The following is an 18,874-nucleotide window of genomic DNA, read 5'->3' on the forward strand; positions in this document are numbered from 1 at the left end:
AGGAAGCAGGGGGCAGCAGGAGAAGGAGGAGGGACAGAGCAGGGCAAGGCGGAGGGCGGGGCAGTATTTCACGGGTATCTCTCGGCCGCGGTGACAGTAGCCATCGCGGGGACGTCTTAACCCTCACGCCGGCAAGGTCTTCTTTTCTCCGCCTTCTTTATTATTATTGGGCGATCTGCGAGAGGCTGCCAGCGCGGGGAGGAGGGGGGGGTGAGAAGGGAGAAGGGAGGAGAGAGGAAGGGAGGAGAGAGGAGGGGGAAGGTATGAGAGAAGGGAGAGAGAGGCGCTAAAATACTGGGTCACCTCCGTTGTGTGTGTGTGTGTGTGTGTGTGTGTGTGTGTATTATCATTAGAATTTGAGAGTTAAGGAAATAAATCAGAAAAGTAAACACAAGGAATGAAAGGAAATGTTTGATAAAGAAAAAGAATTAGAGGTTGGTGTTTAGTTTAGTTTTTCTTTTTTTTTCTTTTTATTATATCGGCCGAACGCTTTCATCTCATCTTCGGGCGGTTGGTTTCTTTGGGGACATTAATTACAGAAACCAGATATCGTTGAGCGCTGGCACGACTTTTTTTTTCTCTACTTAACATGCGGCACATTTTTTCTTTTCTTTTTTTCTTTTTTTTACTTCCTCCCGTCGCGTGTCATTTTCTTTTTCGTGTCTCTGGTGTCACGTATCTGATTTTTCCTATTTTTTTTTCTTATTTGAGGTATGAATGGAGTGTAATTATAATGGTTTTAATTTGCTTTGATGAAGTTTGATTAGTACAGCGTTGCATATATAAATGAAACCAATGAAAAAATGAAAATACCCCACCATTTTTTTCACTTTTCCTGCATTTTTTTTTTCCTTTTCCTCCTTCGTCATGAAAATACCTCTTACTTTTTTTTCTCTTTTCCTTTATTGTTATTTTTTTCGTTTTTCTCCTTCATGAAAATACCTCTTCCTTTTTTCTCTTTTCCTTTGTTTTTTCCTTTTCCTCCTTCATCACGAAAATACGCCTTCCTTTTTTTCTCCTTTCCTTTATTGTTTTTTTCTTTTCCTCCATCACAAAAAATACCCCTTTTCTTTTCTTGTCTTTTTTCTTTCCTGTTTTCTTCATGTTCCCTCCATCACGAAAATACCCCCCCTCCCCCCTTCCTTTTTTTTTCCTTTCTTCTCTTCTTTCCATTCCCACCTTCATCACGAAAATGCACCCTCCTATTTTTCTTTTTCCTTTTTTTTTCATTTCCTTTTCTTCCTCCTTCATCAATACTCTTTACCAATATAGACGACCTCTGCATATTGACCTTCACTACATCGTATAATTAACTGAAGCATGTCATGAAGTTAAATGTCAGAGAGAGAGAGAGAGAGAGAGAGATACACAGGTTAATTATATCCAGCGCAGGTAAATCAAGGTGAGCCAACGTGACTTATTACCTGTACAGAGATGACGCCCGTAACGTTGTATCTCTCTCTCTCTCTCTCTCTCATCATTATTATTTTTCTTATTTCGTCTTTAGTTTATCAATCGTTCCCTCTTTCTCTCTTTCTTTTTTTTCACTTTTCCTTTTCATGTTTTAGTTTATTCCTTTACCTCCTCCACCATCACAATCTTCCTCCTCTTCCTCCTCCTCCTCCTCCTATGACGCCGTTCAGCCTTAGCGTCATTTGTTTTGTGTGTACTCTCACCGCCCTGGCGCCGAGGTGATGACTAACCGCGTGCTTTGTGGGCGTCTGGGCGTGGGGAAAGGGCGGGGAAGGGGTGGGGAAGGGGGGTTGGATTGGCGGGGAAGGGGAAGGGAGAGTGAGGGAGGGGGAGGGAAGAGGCGTGGAGTAGGTTGTTTTGGTAGAATAAGAGGAGGAAGAGGAGGAGGAGGAGGGTTTGGGGCTTGGGGAAGAGTGGGAAGGAGGGAGAAATGTTCGGGGAGAAGGCTGAGGGGAATGAGGGGGCTAAAGAGGGTGGGGAGAGGCATGGGGTTGAAAAGTGGGGAGAGAAGTTTAAGGGAAGGAAGTAGACGGGGAGGAGAACTTGAGTAAGGGAGAGGGTGCATGGGGAGGAAGAACAGATGGGGAGGAAAAGAAGGTGGAGGATGGGTTGAGGCAAGGAGGAGGTAGGAAGAAGAAGGAAGAGGAGGAGGAAGAGTAGTGGAGAGGAAGGCTTTGTCCGAGAGAGAGAAGTGGGGAAGAAGGAAGAGGAGGAAGAGGGAAGAAACAAGGAGGAGGAGGAAGAGGGGAGAGACAAATAGGAAGAGGAGGAGGAGGAGGAAGAGGAGGAGAAGAGGGGAGGGTGATGCTGCTTCTTTCTCTCAGCATCCTTATCTTATCTCATCATTTTATCTCCCGTTTAAGCTTATATACTTACTTAGGTGTTGTTGTTGTTGTTGTTGTTGTTGTTGTTGTTGTTGTTGTTGTTGTTGTTTGTTTGGGTCCAATTTACGTCAGTGTACGGTGTTTCTTCTCTAGTCACCCTCTTTTTTTACAGCCCGAGTGACATTTACAAGTGTTAGTAGTTAAGTGTCGTTAGTTTAAGATAATTTTTACGGTTATTGACTCTGCATTTTTTTATTGGCAACTGTGTACTTAGTTTATTTTTCTTGTTATTTGTTACTTTCTTCTCCCTTATTTATTTTTTTATCCTCGTTTTAAGTGCAGCGTCTGTCTATCATGTGTAAGGAAGATTAGGGTGAGGAGGAGGAAGAGGAAGAGGAGGCGGAGGAGGTGGTGGTTCTTCAGACTTCTTCGTCTTCCCTTCCTTCCCCTCTTTCCTACACCAATCTTCTTTCTTTCCCTTTCCTTTTCTTTCATCTCCTCCTTTTCTCCTCCTTAATAACTTTTGCCTTTCCTTTCCTTTTTATACGTTCCTTCCTATTATTCCTTCCTTCTCTTCTTTTCTTTCATCTCCTTTCCTTAACTTTTTTTTTACCTTCCCTTTCCCTTCTTCTACGTCCCTTCCTTTCATTCATTTTCTTTCCTCCTTTTCTTTCACTTCCCTTCATCTCCTTTTCTCTTCCTTAACTTATACCTTTCCTTTCCCTTCTTTTACGTCCCTTTCTATTAATATTCCTTCCTTCTCTTCCTCATTTTTCCTCCTCCTCCTCCTCCTCCTCCTCCTCCTCCTCCTCCTCCTCAATAAGACTGAAATAATACGTTAATGTTTTTTGCTGCACTTGAAAATAGCATAGAAGAGAGAGGAATAAGAGGAGGAGGAGGAGGAGGAGGAGGATCATGTCTCTCCATTTAGCTCGTGTGTTTGTTTCCCTTTAGATAAAACGTGTATCATTTTTGTATGCTATGTTTTTTTTTTTTTTTTGTCAGCAGAAGGAGGAGGTTGATGTAGGCCACTGTTTTCTTCCTCCTCCTCCTCCTCCTCCTGTTCATTTTCTTCCCTCTTCTCCTCCTCCTCCTCCTCCTCCTCCTCCTCCTCCTCTTCCTCCACAAACAATCTCCGTGACTTTAACTACCCCCTAATGAACGGCAATTATAGAGCTGCGTGGTGTGTATCAGATTGCTGGTCCTCTCCTCTTCCTCCTCCTCCTCCTCCTCCTCCTCCTCCTCCTCTTATTCCTCTTTCTTCTGGGTTATTTACAAAAGCGGCAAGAAAAAACATCAACGTATTACTCCAGGCCTATTGAGAGAAGGGAAGAGAGAGAAGGAATAAGAGGAAGGGACGTAGGAGGGAAGGGAAGAAGGGTAGAAGAGATGAGGAAAGAGGAAATGGAGGAATAGGAGAGAGAGAAGAGGGATGGTTCTTATAGGAAGGGAGGGAAGGAAGGAAGGAAGAAGAGTTTGGGGGAGAGGAAAGAAAGGACAGTAGGAAGGAAGGGATAGAGATGAAAGGAAGAGGAGACAGTTGGAAGGAAGAAAGAAAGGAGAAATGAAGAAAAAGGAAAGGGGAGATAAGAGAAAGGAAAGAAAGATGAAAGGAAAGAAAGTCAGGAAGAAAGGAAGGGAATGAGAGAGAGAGAGAGATAGAAGAGAGAAGTAGAAGGGAGTGGACATAGACGGATAGGGGTGTGAAGGAACGAAGATAGATAAAAGAAAATGGGAAGAAAATAAACAGAGAAAGAAAACGGAGAGTGGGATAATTAAGTAGATGAATTAGGTCCCATTTTCTTGTTTGTTTGCGTGTGTGGAGGTATGCGATCTCTCTCTCTCTCTCTCTCTCTCTCTCTCTCTCTCTCTCTCTCTCTCTCTCTCTCTCTCTCTCTCGTGTCGCCTGTCATCTAAGAGTCATCCATCACCCTCCCTCATCCCGTCACCCGTCACATCCCTCTCCCTTTATCACCCATCTCTCTCTCTCTCTCTCTCTCTCTCTCTCTCTCTCTCTCTCTCTCTCTCTCTCTCTCTCTCATACACGTCTTTATTTATCCTTCAAAAGTCATCTCTTCACCTTCTTCGTCTTCATATTGTGCCAACTTCATCTCCTTCCCTTCTTCCTCCCTTCCTTCCCTACGTTCTACTTCTCTTCTTTCTCTCCTTCCTTACCTTCATTCTCCTCCTCTCCCATTCTCCTCCTTTCCTACTTCCCTATACCAGATAATAAAGTAAAAAAAGTTAAACAAAATCCACGTAATCGGTATCCACAATTCTTCTCGTCACCTGTCTGTCCGTCTTCTTATTTTACCTGTCCAGTCGAAAACCAGGTGAAGAAACAGACGAGGTATGGTAGTGTTAAAAAGAGAGGCGTGGTACGTTTGGCTATGCGGTTTACTATATAGGCGTGGTGGTGGGTTAGACTAGATAAGACTGATGGGTGTGATACTGTGGTGTTGGTGGCGGTAGTGGTGGTATAGAAATGGTGTATAGGCGTTATGGTGACTGGTGTATATGGTAGGGGTGGTGTTTGATGAGTTAAGTGTATAGGAGTGGTGATTGTGTATGATGTATGGGCAAGACAATTTAACAGGGCAGAGAAGAGCGGTGAAAGATAACAATAAAGCAATAAAAACAAACGGGGAAAAAAAACATTCAACTTGGTAAATGAAGCAAAAGAAGAAAGATGGGCGTGGTGGTATACAAATGGGCGTGGGCGTGGTGGTATAGAGATTTGTATGGGCGTGTTAGTATAGATATAGGCGTGAGTTCATGTGGTGGTGTGGTGGTGGTAGTGGGCGGGCATGTTAGTACAGAATTATTAGTGGGCGTGGTGGTGGTGTAGATATGGGCGTGAGTGTGGTAGTGTGGTGGTGGTAGTGGCTATGGTAGTATATAAGTGTTAGTGGGCGTGGTGGTGGTGGTAGTAGACATGGTAGTACAGAAGTGTTAGTGGGCGTGGTGGTGGCTTAGATATGGGCGTGGGCGTGGTGGCGTACCGATGTGATGTTTGTTGGGGTGTAGGGACGGGCCATGTTTTTGAAGGGTTAGGGCGGGCGTGGGGTGAAAAATGTCCACACGACGATCTATTTATGGGGCCGAGGGTGCAAAAATGGACGCGGGGAATTAACCGTGGGCGTAGAGGGTGATAAAGTGTGCAGGGGGGGGGGGGGAGAGAGAGAGAGAGAGAGAGAGAGACAAAGACACGCAGCAAGTAAATAAGTAGAAAAAAATAAGTCAATATATAAATACACGAAGAAAGAAAGGAGAGAAAGAAAGAAAGAAATTGAAAGAAATAAAAAAGAGAAAGAAAGGAGGGAAGAAAGGCAGAAGGAAAGAGAGAGAAAGAAAAAAAAGGAAGAATGAAAAAAAATGAAAAAAACAAGCGTGATAAATAAAACACTAAAGCAGAAAAAAATACCCACAAAACAAAGTGAAAAAAAGACAGACAAAAAAAAAAAAGATTAATAACAAATAATAATAAAAAAAATCATCAAGGAAACCAGGTGGCGGACCAAGGCAGGTAACCAGGTAACCAAACACTCACCAAGCCGTTGCAGGTGGAGAGGGCGGCGCGGGAGGCGGTCTGGTTGTGCAGGTGTCCGTGGTAGTGGCAAGAGGGCCGCCCGCCGATCACCTCCGCCCACGCCTCGCCCGCCAGGCCTCCCTTCACCCGCTCCACCACCGCGTGAGGCGCCAGCAACTTGAGGTTAGGCCGCAGCGTCACCTGAGGGAGGGAGAGGAAGGTTGTTGTTGGGAGGCGTCGTTGAGAAAGGGTCTGATGGTAATGGTTTGTCGTTTGTTTGGAGTTTTTGTGTTTATAGGTTGTCTTTTTGTCTTTGGGTTCTGGTGTTTAAAGCGTTTGCCTCTTGTCTTTGGGGATGGGTTCTGGTGTTTATAGTTTGTCTTTTGTTGTTAGTGATGGGTTCTGGTGTTTATAGTTTGTCTTTTGTTGTTAGTGATGGGTTCTGGTGTTTATAGATTGTCTTTTTGTCTTTGGGTTCTAGTGTTTATAACGTTTGCCTCTTGTCTTGAGGATGGGTTCTGGTGTTTATAGATTGTCTTTTTGTCTTTGGGGTCTAGTGTTTATAACGTTTGCCTCTTGTCTTTGGGGATGGGTTTTGGTGTTTATAGTTTGTCTTGTTTTTAGTGATGGGTTCTGGTGCTTATAGATTGTCTTTTGTCCCAGGTCTTGGGTTATGTTACTTATAGTTTGGCTTTCGTTTTGAGGAATGGGATTTATAAGCAATGAAAATCTTTGAAGGTCGTAGATACGGATTTGAACACTGAAGCAATCCGTTAGAAATGAATCTTGGTATGCGATTTGTAACTATTGAGAAGCTTTGGAGGACACAGGTACAGAATTGAACACTAAAGGAAAGGGTTAGAAAGGAATTGGCTATCTTTATATGGTATTCCATCTCTTGTTGGCCTTTTGTTCTTAGATATACACTTGGCACTACTAAAAGACCATAGATACAAAAGTGAGCACAGGGGCAATGCGTAGCTGTTATACAGTATTTCCTAACCTTACTTTTACCTGGGGAGTGTGACGCCAAGGCCTACGCTACCCCCCACACACAGCCAAGGTCGTTGATATATAGGCAACGTTTCTTTGGTTACACGCCTGTCTGTTAGCTGGACGGCTGATGCTCTATGTGACGTCTGGACACACGATACCTTCCTTTCTTTTCCCCTTACAAAACCTATACATTGTTGAGAGTCCCTCCGTGTATCTGTATCTCTGTGTCAAGGCTTTCTCTGGTGTGTATAGAAAAGACCAATTCCCTCAAGCCATCTGTCGGTTAGGTTGGGAAAGAAAAGAATCTGCCCTGAGACTCAAATGGCAAGCAACTCAGAGTGTAAAGATTCGAAGGCGATTTCTTTAAACCTTATACAGACGCCGCAGTGTTCTTTCCTCGCTTTGCCGGGGCAGGAAAGAAGGAAACACGGGCTGGAAAAGTCTTGAATTGGTCTTACGAGTATTCAAAGGAGAAGAAAATATGTGAGTGTGTGATGGAAAAAGAAAAAGAAAAACTGATGACATGAAAGAGACTAAAAAATAAGGTTTCGTTGATGCAGAGACGAAACAGAGGAAACGAAATGTAAAAATGCAAAAAAGATGGAGCAAGGAAATCGTTTACGTGGACAGAACCAGAGAAGCAAACAACGACGTGAAGGAGAAAGAGAATGTAAAGCCCTGTGAAACTATTGGTTATAAAAAGAAAATAAGAAAACTGAAGAGGTCGGAAAAGAGAAGTTGGAGAAAGCAACAACAACAACAACAAGAAAACATGAACTAAAACCAAAGGAAATGAAGCTTAGCAAAGAAAAAAAATAATAGCAGCGAAATTAAAAACAAAACAAAACAAAACATAAAAAAAGGTTGATTATAATTATAGAATGATAAAAAAAACTGAAGATACCAGGAAAGAAAGATGAAAGACTACAACAAAATAAGACCACGAAAAAAAAAAAAAGAAGCTCACACACACACACACACACACACACACACAAAAAAAAAAAAAAAAAAACCTATGGGCAAAACAACAACAAAAAAGCAATCTGAAACGGTAATCAAATACAGAAGATTAGAATGAGAAGAGAAAAAAAGAACATACCAAAACAAAAACCCACTGAAACCACCAATCAAAAACAACACAAGATTAAGAGAGAGGAAAAAAAAAACCACCACAATCCTCACGCTTACCTGGTGCTCCTTGCCATCCAGCGTGACCAGGTAGTGCAACTCGTGGTCAGGGTCGGGGGCCTCACGCTTGGTCCTGGCGGGGCTGTGGGTGTGGTGGAGGCTGTGGCTGACGAACCCTCCCTCTCGGCTCACTCGGACGGGCGTGGTGACTTCATACGAGGCCAGCGACGCCGCGTACTCAGCTGCCAAGGGGAAGAAAAGGGCATTGCGTTAGTCTTGCGGTGAAGAGAATAAAAACAAGAATAAAAACAGGAACAAGAATTAGAAGACAAAGACGAAGACGAAAATGAAGAGCGAGAGAAGATAAGTATGAGAAAATGAAGAAAACAAGAACAAGAAGAGCGAGAACAAGAACGAGAACAAGATGAAGAACAAGAAAACAATAACAACAACAGCAACAGAAAAGAAATAGAGCAGAACAAAAAAAAAGGGGGAGGAAGGGAAAAAGGAAAAGCAAAAAGAAAAGTAAAAACAAGAAGAACAAGAACAAAAACGAGAACAAGATGAAGAAGAAGAAAACAACAATAGCAACAGCAAGAGAAAAGAAATTGAGCAGAACAAAAAAAAGAAAGGAAAAGAAGAGAAAAAGGAAAAGGAAAGAGAAAAATAAAAAAAGAACAAGAACAAGAAGACGAAGAATAGTGCGACAACTGTAATAAAAAAGGACAACGAAGAGGAGGAAACGAAAGAAAAGGAGTAAAAAAGGAAAACAAAACAGCTGCTAGGATGAGAAAAGGAGGCAGCGTAAAAAAAAAAAAGAATCACTTTCTTCCTCTAAATCTCGTTCCTCTCACCCTCCTAGTTCTATTTCTTTACTTCTTCTCTCTCTCGATTCTCATTTAAGTCATCTAAAACAACAATACTCTAACTACATACGCACCGGTTAAGAATAAAACGATATAAAAACTCAAGTAGAAAAAAACATCACCACCAACACTCTTACCGTCCCAACAGCGAAAGAGCGAGAGAATAAGAGAGAAAGAAAAAGAAAGGAGGACAGCGATAAAATGTAGAGAAACACGCCAGTCATTCCTCTTCCGCGTGGCACAGAAGTAACGGAAATTACACAGAGACAAAAGAGAATCACCATTTTTTCCTGACCCAACGAGACACGCAAGAATGGAGGAGGCGGGGAAGCGGCGGCGGCGCGTCCCGGAAGTTTCAGAAAAGCAGTCACACTCACATCGCCGGGACGAGGAAGAGGAAATGTACAAGGTGGCGCAGGAGAGGAAAGAGGAGGAAGAGAAGGAGGAGGAGGATGGGAAGACGAAGGATGCAATGACGATAATGAAAAGAAACAAACGAAATAGGAACACGAGGAGAAAGACGGAGGAAGAGGAAGGAAAGGAGAAGAATGAGCAGAGAGAACTGAAGGAGGAAGAGGAAGAGGAGGAGGAAGAAGAGTAAAGTGCAGTGACGATAATGAAAAGGACAAGGAGGAGGAGGAGGAGGAGGAGGAAATGAAGCAGGAACAGAAGGAGGAGGAAGAGATAAAGGAAGAGGAAGGATGAGTGAGAAAAAGAAGAAGAGGAGGAGGAAGAAGAAGAGGAGGAGGACACTATCCCTTTCGCCCAGAGGAATGGAATGGCCCAATGTTATGACCGTGGAGGAGGAGGAAGAAGAGGAGGAGGAAGAGGAGGAGGAGGAGGAGGAAGACAGCCAAGTGAGAAAGGAAGAAAATAAGAAAGAAAAGAACGCGAGAAACGAGGCGACGAAACGAAACGAGACATCGATGTGACAGAGAGAGAGAGAGAGAGAGATGCGTGTTAGGGGAAACGTAAAGTGTCTCTTGTGATTGACGCCTTATAGAAGATTGAGAGTGATGGATTTTGAGAGAGAGAGAGAGAGAGAGAGACCATTATCATCATTGTTCATGCCACCCAAACATTCCCTCTGTCCTCCTTCTCCTCCTCCTCCTCCTCCTCCTCCTCCTCCTCCTCCTCCTCCTCCTTCTCAATCCTTCATCTTTACTCTCTTCTTTCTCCCTTATTGTTTATTATTCTCTTCATCTCTCTTCATGTTTCCCTCTTTGCCTCTTTCTCCTCTTCTCTCCTCATCCTTGTACTCTCATTCCTCTTCCTCCTCCTCCTCCTCCTCCTTCTCCTCCTCCTCTTTAACACTTTCTCTCATTTCCTCCTTCCTCCACATCCCTCTTTATTCTCCTTTCTCTCCCAACTTCTCCTTCTCTAACCTCTCTCTCTCTCTCTCTCTCTCTCTCTCTCTCTCTCTCTCTCTCTCTCTCTCTCCTCTTCTTTCCACGTATACTTTCTCCCTCTATCTCCCTCTCTCTCCTCCCTCTCGTTCTTCATCACCATTTCTTCTTCTGTTCCCCCTTTCTTCGTGCGCCCCGTGGAATAGCTCGCCCTTGCCCCGAGCGCTCAGAGGCCTTGTGACAAAGAAAACCTATCGAGAGAATAAACGATACGGTGTGAAAAGGAAAAGTAATGGAAGTAACTCTGTTGGTGATGGTGGCGAGAGAGAGAGAGAGAGAGAGAGAGAGAGAGAGAGAGAGAGAGAGAGAGAGAGAGAGAGAGAGAGAGAGAGAGAGAGAGAGAGAGAGAGAGAGAGAGAGAGAGAGAGATTGTGTGTGTGTGCTATTCAAAAAATTCACAAGACCGTTTCAAGGCCGTTCTCTCTGTGTGTGTGTGTGTGTGTGTGTGTGTGTGTGTGTGTGTGTGTGTGTGTATGCGCGCTTATGCAAATGAAGGCGTGTTTACCTCTGAGTCAAGAATGTTTGAGTGAAGAAAAAAAAAGTGATCTAACAGACAGCATGAAAAGTTGGAACGACGTGTGTGAAAAAGATTCCCTTGTGGCGCATAGTAATAATAATAGTAATAATAATAATAATAATAATAATAATAATAATAATAATAATAATAATAATAATAATAACAACACTACTACTACTACTACTACTACTACTAAGAAGAAGAAGAAGAAGAAGAAGAAGAAGAAGAAGGAAAAAAATAAAAAGAAAAAAAAGAAAAAAGAAAAAAAGAAAAGAAAAGAAAAGAAAGAAGAAGAAAAAGAAGAAAAGAAATAAACAAGAAGAAAAAGAAGAAAGAAGAATTATAACAACAATAAGAAGAGAATAATGAACCACAGAACGATTATTATTCACACACACACACACACACACACACACACACACACACACACACACACACACACACACACAAATGCCAGCAGCTTCGTGTGAGAGCGAGTTGGAGTGAGAGAGAAAAAAAAGAAAAGAAAGAGAGCGAGACAAAGAAAAGAAAAAAAAAAAAAAACTGGTAGAAATATGACCTCGGAGGCAGATGGCTTTGACCTCTTAACCCTGTACTTCTGACCTTGACTTTTGCCGCTATGACCACCCCCCTACCCCCCCTTGCCTACCCCCCCTCCTGCCGTCACCACCACCAACACCAATCATTTACTCTCCATTTTTTCTTTCTTTTTTATTTTTCTTCACAGCTTCTGATGATACGATAAGACGGTCATCATATTCTCTCTCTCTCTCTCTCTCTCTCTCTCTCTCTCGTCCTCCTCCTCCTCCTCCTCCTCCTTCTCCTCTTTTCTCCTCCTCCTCCTCCTCCTCCTCCCTCAACACTAGTATTTTTCCTTCCTCCTTTTTTTGCCTCCAAGCAGTTCTGTCTCTCACTCAACACAATCCCTTCCTTTTTTTTTTTTTACTGTCCTCGAGTGACTCTCTCTCTCTCTCTCTCTCTCTCTCTCTCTCTCTCTCTCTCTCTCTCTCTCTCTCTCTCTCTCTCGGTTATTACTTAAACTTTTCCTCCGCTTCCGAATATTTCTAAACCACACACTCGTCATATTTATTCCTCCTCCTCCTCCTCCTCCTCCTCCTCTCATCTCTGTATTTCATTCGTTATATCTGTCATCGCTAGTCTCATGTGTTGGCAGGTGTGTGTGTGTGTGTGTGTGTGTGTCAGTTACTTATATAATCTTTCAAACAATTCCTAATCAAACACACACACACACACACACACACACACACACACACACACACACACACACACACACACACACACACACACACACACACACACACACACACACACACACACACACACACACACACACACACACACACACACACACACACACACACACACACACACACACACACACACACACACACACAGTCTCTCTCTCTCTCTCTCTCTCTCTCTCTCTCTCTCTCTCTCTCATTTTCCAGTTATCAAATCGTTATCTATTGTTGCTTAGAGATGAGAGAGAACATTTTAATTGCTTTTAGGTGTCTTGGCCTCTGTTTTGAGATACTGAGCTCTCTCTCTCTCTCTCTCTCTCTCTCTCTCTCTCTCTCTCTCATCCCCCCCACCACCACCTTCACCACCACCATCACCACCACCACCACCACCACTACCACCATCGCCACCACAATCACCACCACAATCACCATCACCATCACCACCATCACCACCCGCATCACTCTCTTAGCCGCCATTACCACAAGATTAAAATTGCACGAAGATTATCAGCTATGCCCAAATTACATCCTAGTCGCTGCGTTCTGCTCTCTCCACTTATGTCTGTTCCTCCCCTCCTTCCCTCTTCCCCTTCTCACACTCCCGCGTCCCCCCCCCCCGTGTGCATAATTTTGTTGGTTAATTTTTTTTTGTGTGTCCGTATCTGTCTGCGTCTATGTGTCTCTCTCTCTCTCTCTCTTTGTACGTCTATTTATGTCTGTCTTTCTGTCTTTCTGTTTGTCGGTATGCCTGTGTTTTTTCTGTCTGTCTGTCTATCTTTATCTTGCTATCTTAATTCCTTGCTCTCTCTCTCTCTCTCTCTCTCTCTCTCTCGTTGCATTGTTCAATCTACTTTCTCATTCAGACTCATTTACTTTTTCTTTCTTTTTTTGTGTTGATTCCATTACGATAACTTACTTTTTTTTTCTTGTTCTGGCTTTGTTCACTTGCATAAGCCTTGCCTTGGACCTGTCTTCGTTTTGATTAATATATCTCCTCTTATTATTCCTTTCTTCCCTTTCTCCTACTGACCATTATTAGTTTTTTTTCTCTCTTCTTCTTCTCTTCCTTATTTCTCTTTATGCACCGCGAGATTTCACTACAGGCATAATTAATTTTTCTTTCCTATACTTTCTCCTCTTTTTATCTTCTCTTTTTATATAAATGTGGTAGGAAACCGTATGTCATTTTCTACGTAGCAAACTGCATATTATATTTTTTTCTCCTTCAAGCGTGTGTGTGTGTGAGTGTGTGTGTGTGTGTGTGTGTGTGTGTGGATGAGTGCGTAAGTATGTGTGGTTTTCTATTTCATGCTCGTAGGTTCTTGTTTTAAGTGCGTACCTTTTAGTGTTTAGACAAATATGCTTACCCAACGTGTGTGTGTCTGTCTGTGTGTGTGTGTGTGTGTGTGTGTGTGTGTGTGTGTGTGTGTGTGACCCTGGGCAGGCGGGCGGTCGGTGTCTGGCGGGTGGGTGTTCCCCGTCACTGATGTAAACGACACCGTCCCCGTATTAATTAGAGTGTTGTGTACAGGATCACCGTTGCACCTATTTGTCCGGCCCCTCCTCCTCCCCCTCCCCCTCCCCCTCCTCCCCCTCCTCCTCCTCCTCCTCTCGCTCCTTTTCCACTTTTATTCCCCTTCGTGTTACTAAATTCGTTTTCTTTTTTGGTGTTATGATATTACTTCCAAGTTTATCAGTTAATCAGTTCTTCTTCTCTTCCTCCTCTTCCTCCTCTTTTTCCTCCTCTTCTTATTTTACTTGTTGTTGTTTTTCCAGCACCATACTACCTTCGTTTTTTTTTTTTTTTTTTGGTGTTTTGATATTTCCCACTCAATCAGTTATTCAATCCTCCTCCTCTTCCTCATACTCTTCTTCCTTCCCCTCCTCCTCCTCCTCTTCCTCTTCATTCTCCTCCATCTGCACCTTCTCTAGTATGCCTCTGTCATCATCTCTCTCTCTCTCTCTCTCTCTCTCTCTCTCTCTCTCTCTCTCTCTCTCTCGCCTTAAATATTTAAATGGCTTTTTCTGCGGGGGATGAAAGTGCGAGGTAATGACGGTCGCGCGAGACAGGGTAATGGTGGAGACGCCTAATACAGACAGACACATGCCCCCCCGAACTGCTCTTGCCCTCTCTGCTTACCCCCCCTTCACCCCCCCGCACCCCCTCCCACGCTTCACCCCATCTTTGTTCCCTCTTCCCTATTATCTGCTCTCTGTTCCACCTTTCACTTATTTTCCAACCATCCACTTTTCCCCTTCTCCCCTCTCCCTATCCTTTTTTCCCACTTCCCTATTCCCCCTTTCACTTATGCTCAAACTATCCCTTGCCTTCCCTTTCCACTTTGCTCCTTCATCTCCTTCTCCTCATCTCCCTCTTCCCTGTTCCTTATCCCCCCTTTTTCCCTTATTCTTAAACTCTTTCTTTCTATTCACGCTTCTTTTTCGTCTAATTGTTTATTTTTATTTTATCTTGTCCTCTTTATCTTTTCTCATTCTCTTTTCTTATGCTTTCTTTCATTTTTTTTCTTTCATTTCTCATAATTTTCCTTCCATCCTTATTCCTCTCACTCCCTTCTCTCTCCTTCCTCTTCTCTCTTTTCTTCCTCTACATTCTATCTATCGTCCTTTCCCCTTTTTCTTTCATTTGCCTTATTCTCCTTCTATTCTACTATACTTTTCTTCCTTTCCTCGGCTTACCTTCATTGCAACCTCTTCTCTTTATCTTCCATCCCCCTTTTTTTTCAGCCTGTCTCTCCCCTTGCTAGTCCTCTAATTTTACCTCCATTCCCCAACCCATTATTCATTTCCTCCTCTTTTGTCCCCTCTTTAAATCACCTCGGTACGTCATCCCTAACTACCTGTCCACTTTGATAATTACCAGCTTACATCACACCTGTTCTCTCTTGTTCCTACTTTCCTGCCTCTCCTTTAGCTCCTTTTTCGTTCGTCTCTCATTATCTTAGCTTAACTTTTCTTCCCTTCCTTCCATTCTTTCACCTTCCATGGCCTTTCTTTTCGTCTTCTCAATGATAATCTCTTTGCTTAGTTTCTCTTCCTTCCCTTCCCTTCCCTTCCTTTCCTCTCCTGCCTCTCCTTTACGTTCCTTTTTCGTTCCTCTTTCATTATCTTAGCTTAACTCTCCTTCCCTTCCTTCCCTTCTTTCACCTTTCATGGCCTTTCTTTTCGTCTTCTTTTCCTTCCTTTCCCTTCCTTTCCTTTCTTCTCCTTCCACTGCCTCTCTTTACTCTCCGCTCATCTTTCATTATTTTAGTAAGTTTTCCTTTTCTTCCTTTCTTTCCTCCCCTCTTCTTCTATGGCTTTTCTTTACATCCTTTCTTCGTTCAACTGTCCCACCTTTACTTAGTTTTCCTTCTTTTCCTTTCCCTTCCTTTCTTTACCTATCTGCCCCACCCACCTTCCTTCCCTCTCATTCCTCTTCATTATCTTCCTTCCTTTCTTCTTCCATTGCCTTTCTTTCCGTTCTTCCTTTCGTTCATCTCTCATTACCTTCGCTTACCTTTCCTTCCCTTCCTTGCCCTTTCTCTACCTATTCTCCCCATTTCTCTCTCATTACCTTAACTTTCCTTCCTTTCCTCTCCTTGCCTCTTCTTCCACGACCATTCTCTACGTTCTCCCTTCGTTCGTTCTCTCATTCCCTTTCCTCCCTAGCCCCTACCTTCCATGCCTTTTCTTTACGTTCTCCCTCCGTTCTCATTACCTCCCTTCCCTTCCCCTCCCTTGGCACTCCTTCCTTGCCCTTTCCGTCTCCACTTAGCCCTAATGATCTCCGCTGCCTCATATGGCCAGAGGTCTTCCCTGGACAGGCTCTTTGGGTTTCAATGCAAATCTTCGCCACTCTGAGATCGCGAAAGTGTGTGTGCGTGTGTGTGTGTAGACGGTGGTGGTGGTGAGGGCAAGCCGTGTGTGTGTGTGTGTGTGTGTGTGTGTGTGTGTGTGTGTGTGTGTGTGTGTGTGTGTGTGTGCTGTCAGCTATTTTTCTTCATTTAATTCCTCGTTTTTATTGTTGTTGTTGTTGTTGTTTTTGTTAGTGGTGGTGTTTTTCTTCATCCTTTTTCTTCTTCCACTTGTTACTCCTGATCCTCCTCGTCTGTGGAGAGCAAGGGTGGAGGGAAGAATTGGAGAGAAGAGAGAGAATGTTTTGCCCTTTGATCTCCTCCTCCTCCTCCTCCTCCTCCTCCTCTTCGTCCCCTTCCCGTACAAATGTCAAGATATCAAATAAAGTGCAAACGAAAGGAATAAAATGTCAGACTGTCAACATTCTCTCTCGTCACTCCTTTTCCTTTCTCTATCCCTCTCTCCCTCTTTTCCCTCTCCTCTCCCTTCCTTTCTTTTCTCCTTTTCTCTTCTCTCTCTCTCTCCCTTTTTTCTCTTTCCATTTTCTTCCTCGCTTTCACTTCCTCCCTTCTCTCATTCCCCTTCACGTCTTCTCTTCTCTGCTCTTCTTTTCTCCCTCCCCTCCCTTTCCTGCCCTCTTCTCTCCTCTTCTCTCCACCCTCTTCCCTTCCTCCCTTCCCTTCTTCCTTTCTCTCCCTCCCCTTCCCTTCATCCCTCCTCTGCTTCCTTTCTCTCCCCTCCCTTCCTCCCATCTCTGCTTCCCTCCTCTCCCTCCCCTTCCTTTCTCCTCTTCTCTGCTTCCCTTCCCTCCCTCCCTGCATCCTCTCACTCCGCTGCCTCCCTCTCCTTCCTTCCCTCCCTCCCTTCCTCCCTCCCCCCTGTCGTGCGTGCGGGTAGCATTGAGAGAATAAGTAACCTTGCGAGGTCACACCATGGCAAAAAGAGGCGAAAGCAGACGAGGAGGAGGAGGAGGAGGAGAGGAAAAAAGAGGAGAGGCAGAATCCCAACACCTCCCATCTACAACCTTCCACCTCTTCATATCCTTCTTCTCCTTCTTCATCTTTTCCTTTTTCTTGTTCTAACCCTTGTCCATCTTGTTCTTCTTGTTCTTGTTCTTCTTTTTCCTCCCCTTTTTTCTTCTCCTGTCTCTTCTTCTACTCTTTCTTAATTCAACTGTCCCACTCTCTCTCCTTCCCTCTCTTCCCCTTCATCGTCCCTTCGTCCTCCTTGTGCTTGTTCTTCTTCCACTGCTCCTTAACCCCATCTGTCCCTCCATCCCTCCCTCCCTCTATCCCTTACAAGCTCACCGTGACCCAAGCTTCCCCTCATCACGCCTCTTCAAGCCACGATAGATAACATCAGCGGCTCTGCTCCGAATCTTAAAAAGCGAACACCTCCTCCCCGCGCCAGTGTGAGAGACCCGCCATAAACGCCATCAAATAACTGCGTCGGGCGCCCATAAACCTCTCGCCAAGGCCTCTTTAGACGGGGTTTTGGCGAACGCGGAAAAGCGGCTGAAATGAGAACTTTACCACTTCCCCGACTCTTTTTTTTTTTCTTCTTCGTTCGTGTGCATCCTTTTATTTATGTCCTCTTTCGCTTCACCCAGAAAGGACGTGGATACAGAATTAAGGAGGAGGAAGAGAAAGAATAGAAAGAGGAGATGGAGGAGGAGAGGGAATAAGTGTAGGAGGTGAAGTAATAAGAGAAGTAGTAGGAGAAGGAATGAGAAGAGGAGGAGAAGGAATAAGTAGAGACGGAGGAGGAAAAAAAATATACATCGGAGGTGGAGGAATAGGAAGAGGAAGAGGCGAAGGAGAAGACTGAGGAGGAGGAGGATTATTATGAGAAGGAAAGGAAGTGAGCAAGGACTTTTGAAGATGAAGAGAAGGAGGCATAGGAGGAAGAGGAAGAGGAAGAGGCGAAGACTGAGAAGGAGGAGGAGGACAAGTACTAAAGAAAAGGAAGGAAGTAGGTGAGAAATTAAGTAGAAGAGAAGGAGGAAGATAATAACCAAAACAATACCCATTTCAATAACCATCCAATCCTTAACACTCTTCTCCCCTCCCAGGTATCATTCCCGGCTAGGACCTGTTTCCTTTAGGTGTCTACGGCCCGTCTTCTAAGGGTATAGGTAGTTAACGCCCGTCTTCGTAGGCTGGCTAATGTCCATCTCGGTGAAGTGGTTGAGGCCCCGCTCGTAATTCCTTAAATGGCCACCAGGGTTCGAGGGAGACTCCAGCTTGTAGGTTCCTCGCTGTTTCACTCCACCCTTAATTTTGGCGTGTGGGTCCTCAAGGCATGGGTTTTTAGGGGTAATTTGAAATGGGTCTTAATTGCTACCTTGGTGTTTTAATTTCGCCTCTCCCCTTTTCTTTTTCCTTTATCTCCCTTGCTTTTACTTCCTCCCTTCTCTGCTTTCCTTCTCTCATACCCCTTCACTTCTTCTCTCTCTCTCTTCTTCTTTCTCTTTTGTGGATGAGTCGTAAAGAGATAAGGATAAGATGGATGAGTAAGGTGAGGTGTGGGTGTAAGGATGTGGATGCGGGGATTATCTGATCTTGTTATCTCATTATACTACTTGTTATCTTCTCTCAATGTGCTCTTTCTTTTCCATTTCCGGGACTCAATTTTTGGGGGGTGAGGGGGGTCAATATAAAAACGTCAAAATTGTAAATCGTTGAAGTTTTAATCATCGTCATTCACGGAGCGGTGTTTAGCAAGTTGTATTTTTTTCGTTTTGAATTTTAAGTAAGTGTTCGTTCAAACCATCTTATCTATATGCAAATCTATCCCATATTCTCAAACATTTCGAGGCTCATATATACACATTTGGTAAGGATGTCATAGAGGTTGCGGGTAAATCCATGGGCAGTTTTATGAGTCTAGTGATAATGTAACAAGGCTTCTGCAACTTGAATAAGAAAAAAAAAAAAACTCATGAGAGCCCAACTAATCTTTTTTATGGCCATTGTAAATATATGTGAGAGCTGCAAGTGTCTCAGAGAACGATCTTAT

At 43.8% G+C, this 18,874-nt stretch overlaps 1 protein-coding gene and 1 long non-coding RNA gene across 2 annotated transcripts in view; one reads left to right on the plus strand and one right to left on the minus strand.

Moving 5' to 3' along the window:
* LOC127008882 (A disintegrin and metalloproteinase with thrombospondin motifs 7-like) overlaps positions 1-18,874 on the minus strand; it is a 131,209-nt gene that overhangs the window by 68,860 nt on the left and 43,475 nt on the right. The window contains exons 3-4 of the mRNA XM_050881325.1: positions 8,011-8,192; positions 5,848-6,027 (exon numbers count right to left, since the gene is read on the minus strand). Coding sequence (XP_050737282.1) covers positions 5,848-6,027; positions 8,011-8,192 — 362 coding nt within the window. The remainder of the gene's footprint in view (positions 1-5,847; positions 6,028-8,010; positions 8,193-18,874) is intronic.
* LOC127008884 (uncharacterized) overlaps positions 1-18,874 on the plus strand; it is a 115,659-nt gene that overhangs the window by 54,233 nt on the left and 42,552 nt on the right. The gene's annotated exons all lie outside the window — the stretch shown is intronic.

The sequence above is a fragment of the Eriocheir sinensis genome, chromosome 39, assembly GCF_024679095.1.
Source record: "Eriocheir sinensis breed Jianghai 21 chromosome 39, ASM2467909v1, whole genome shotgun sequence".
In the NCBI taxonomy this organism is placed as follows: domain Eukaryota; kingdom Metazoa; phylum Arthropoda; class Malacostraca; order Decapoda; family Varunidae; genus Eriocheir; species Eriocheir sinensis.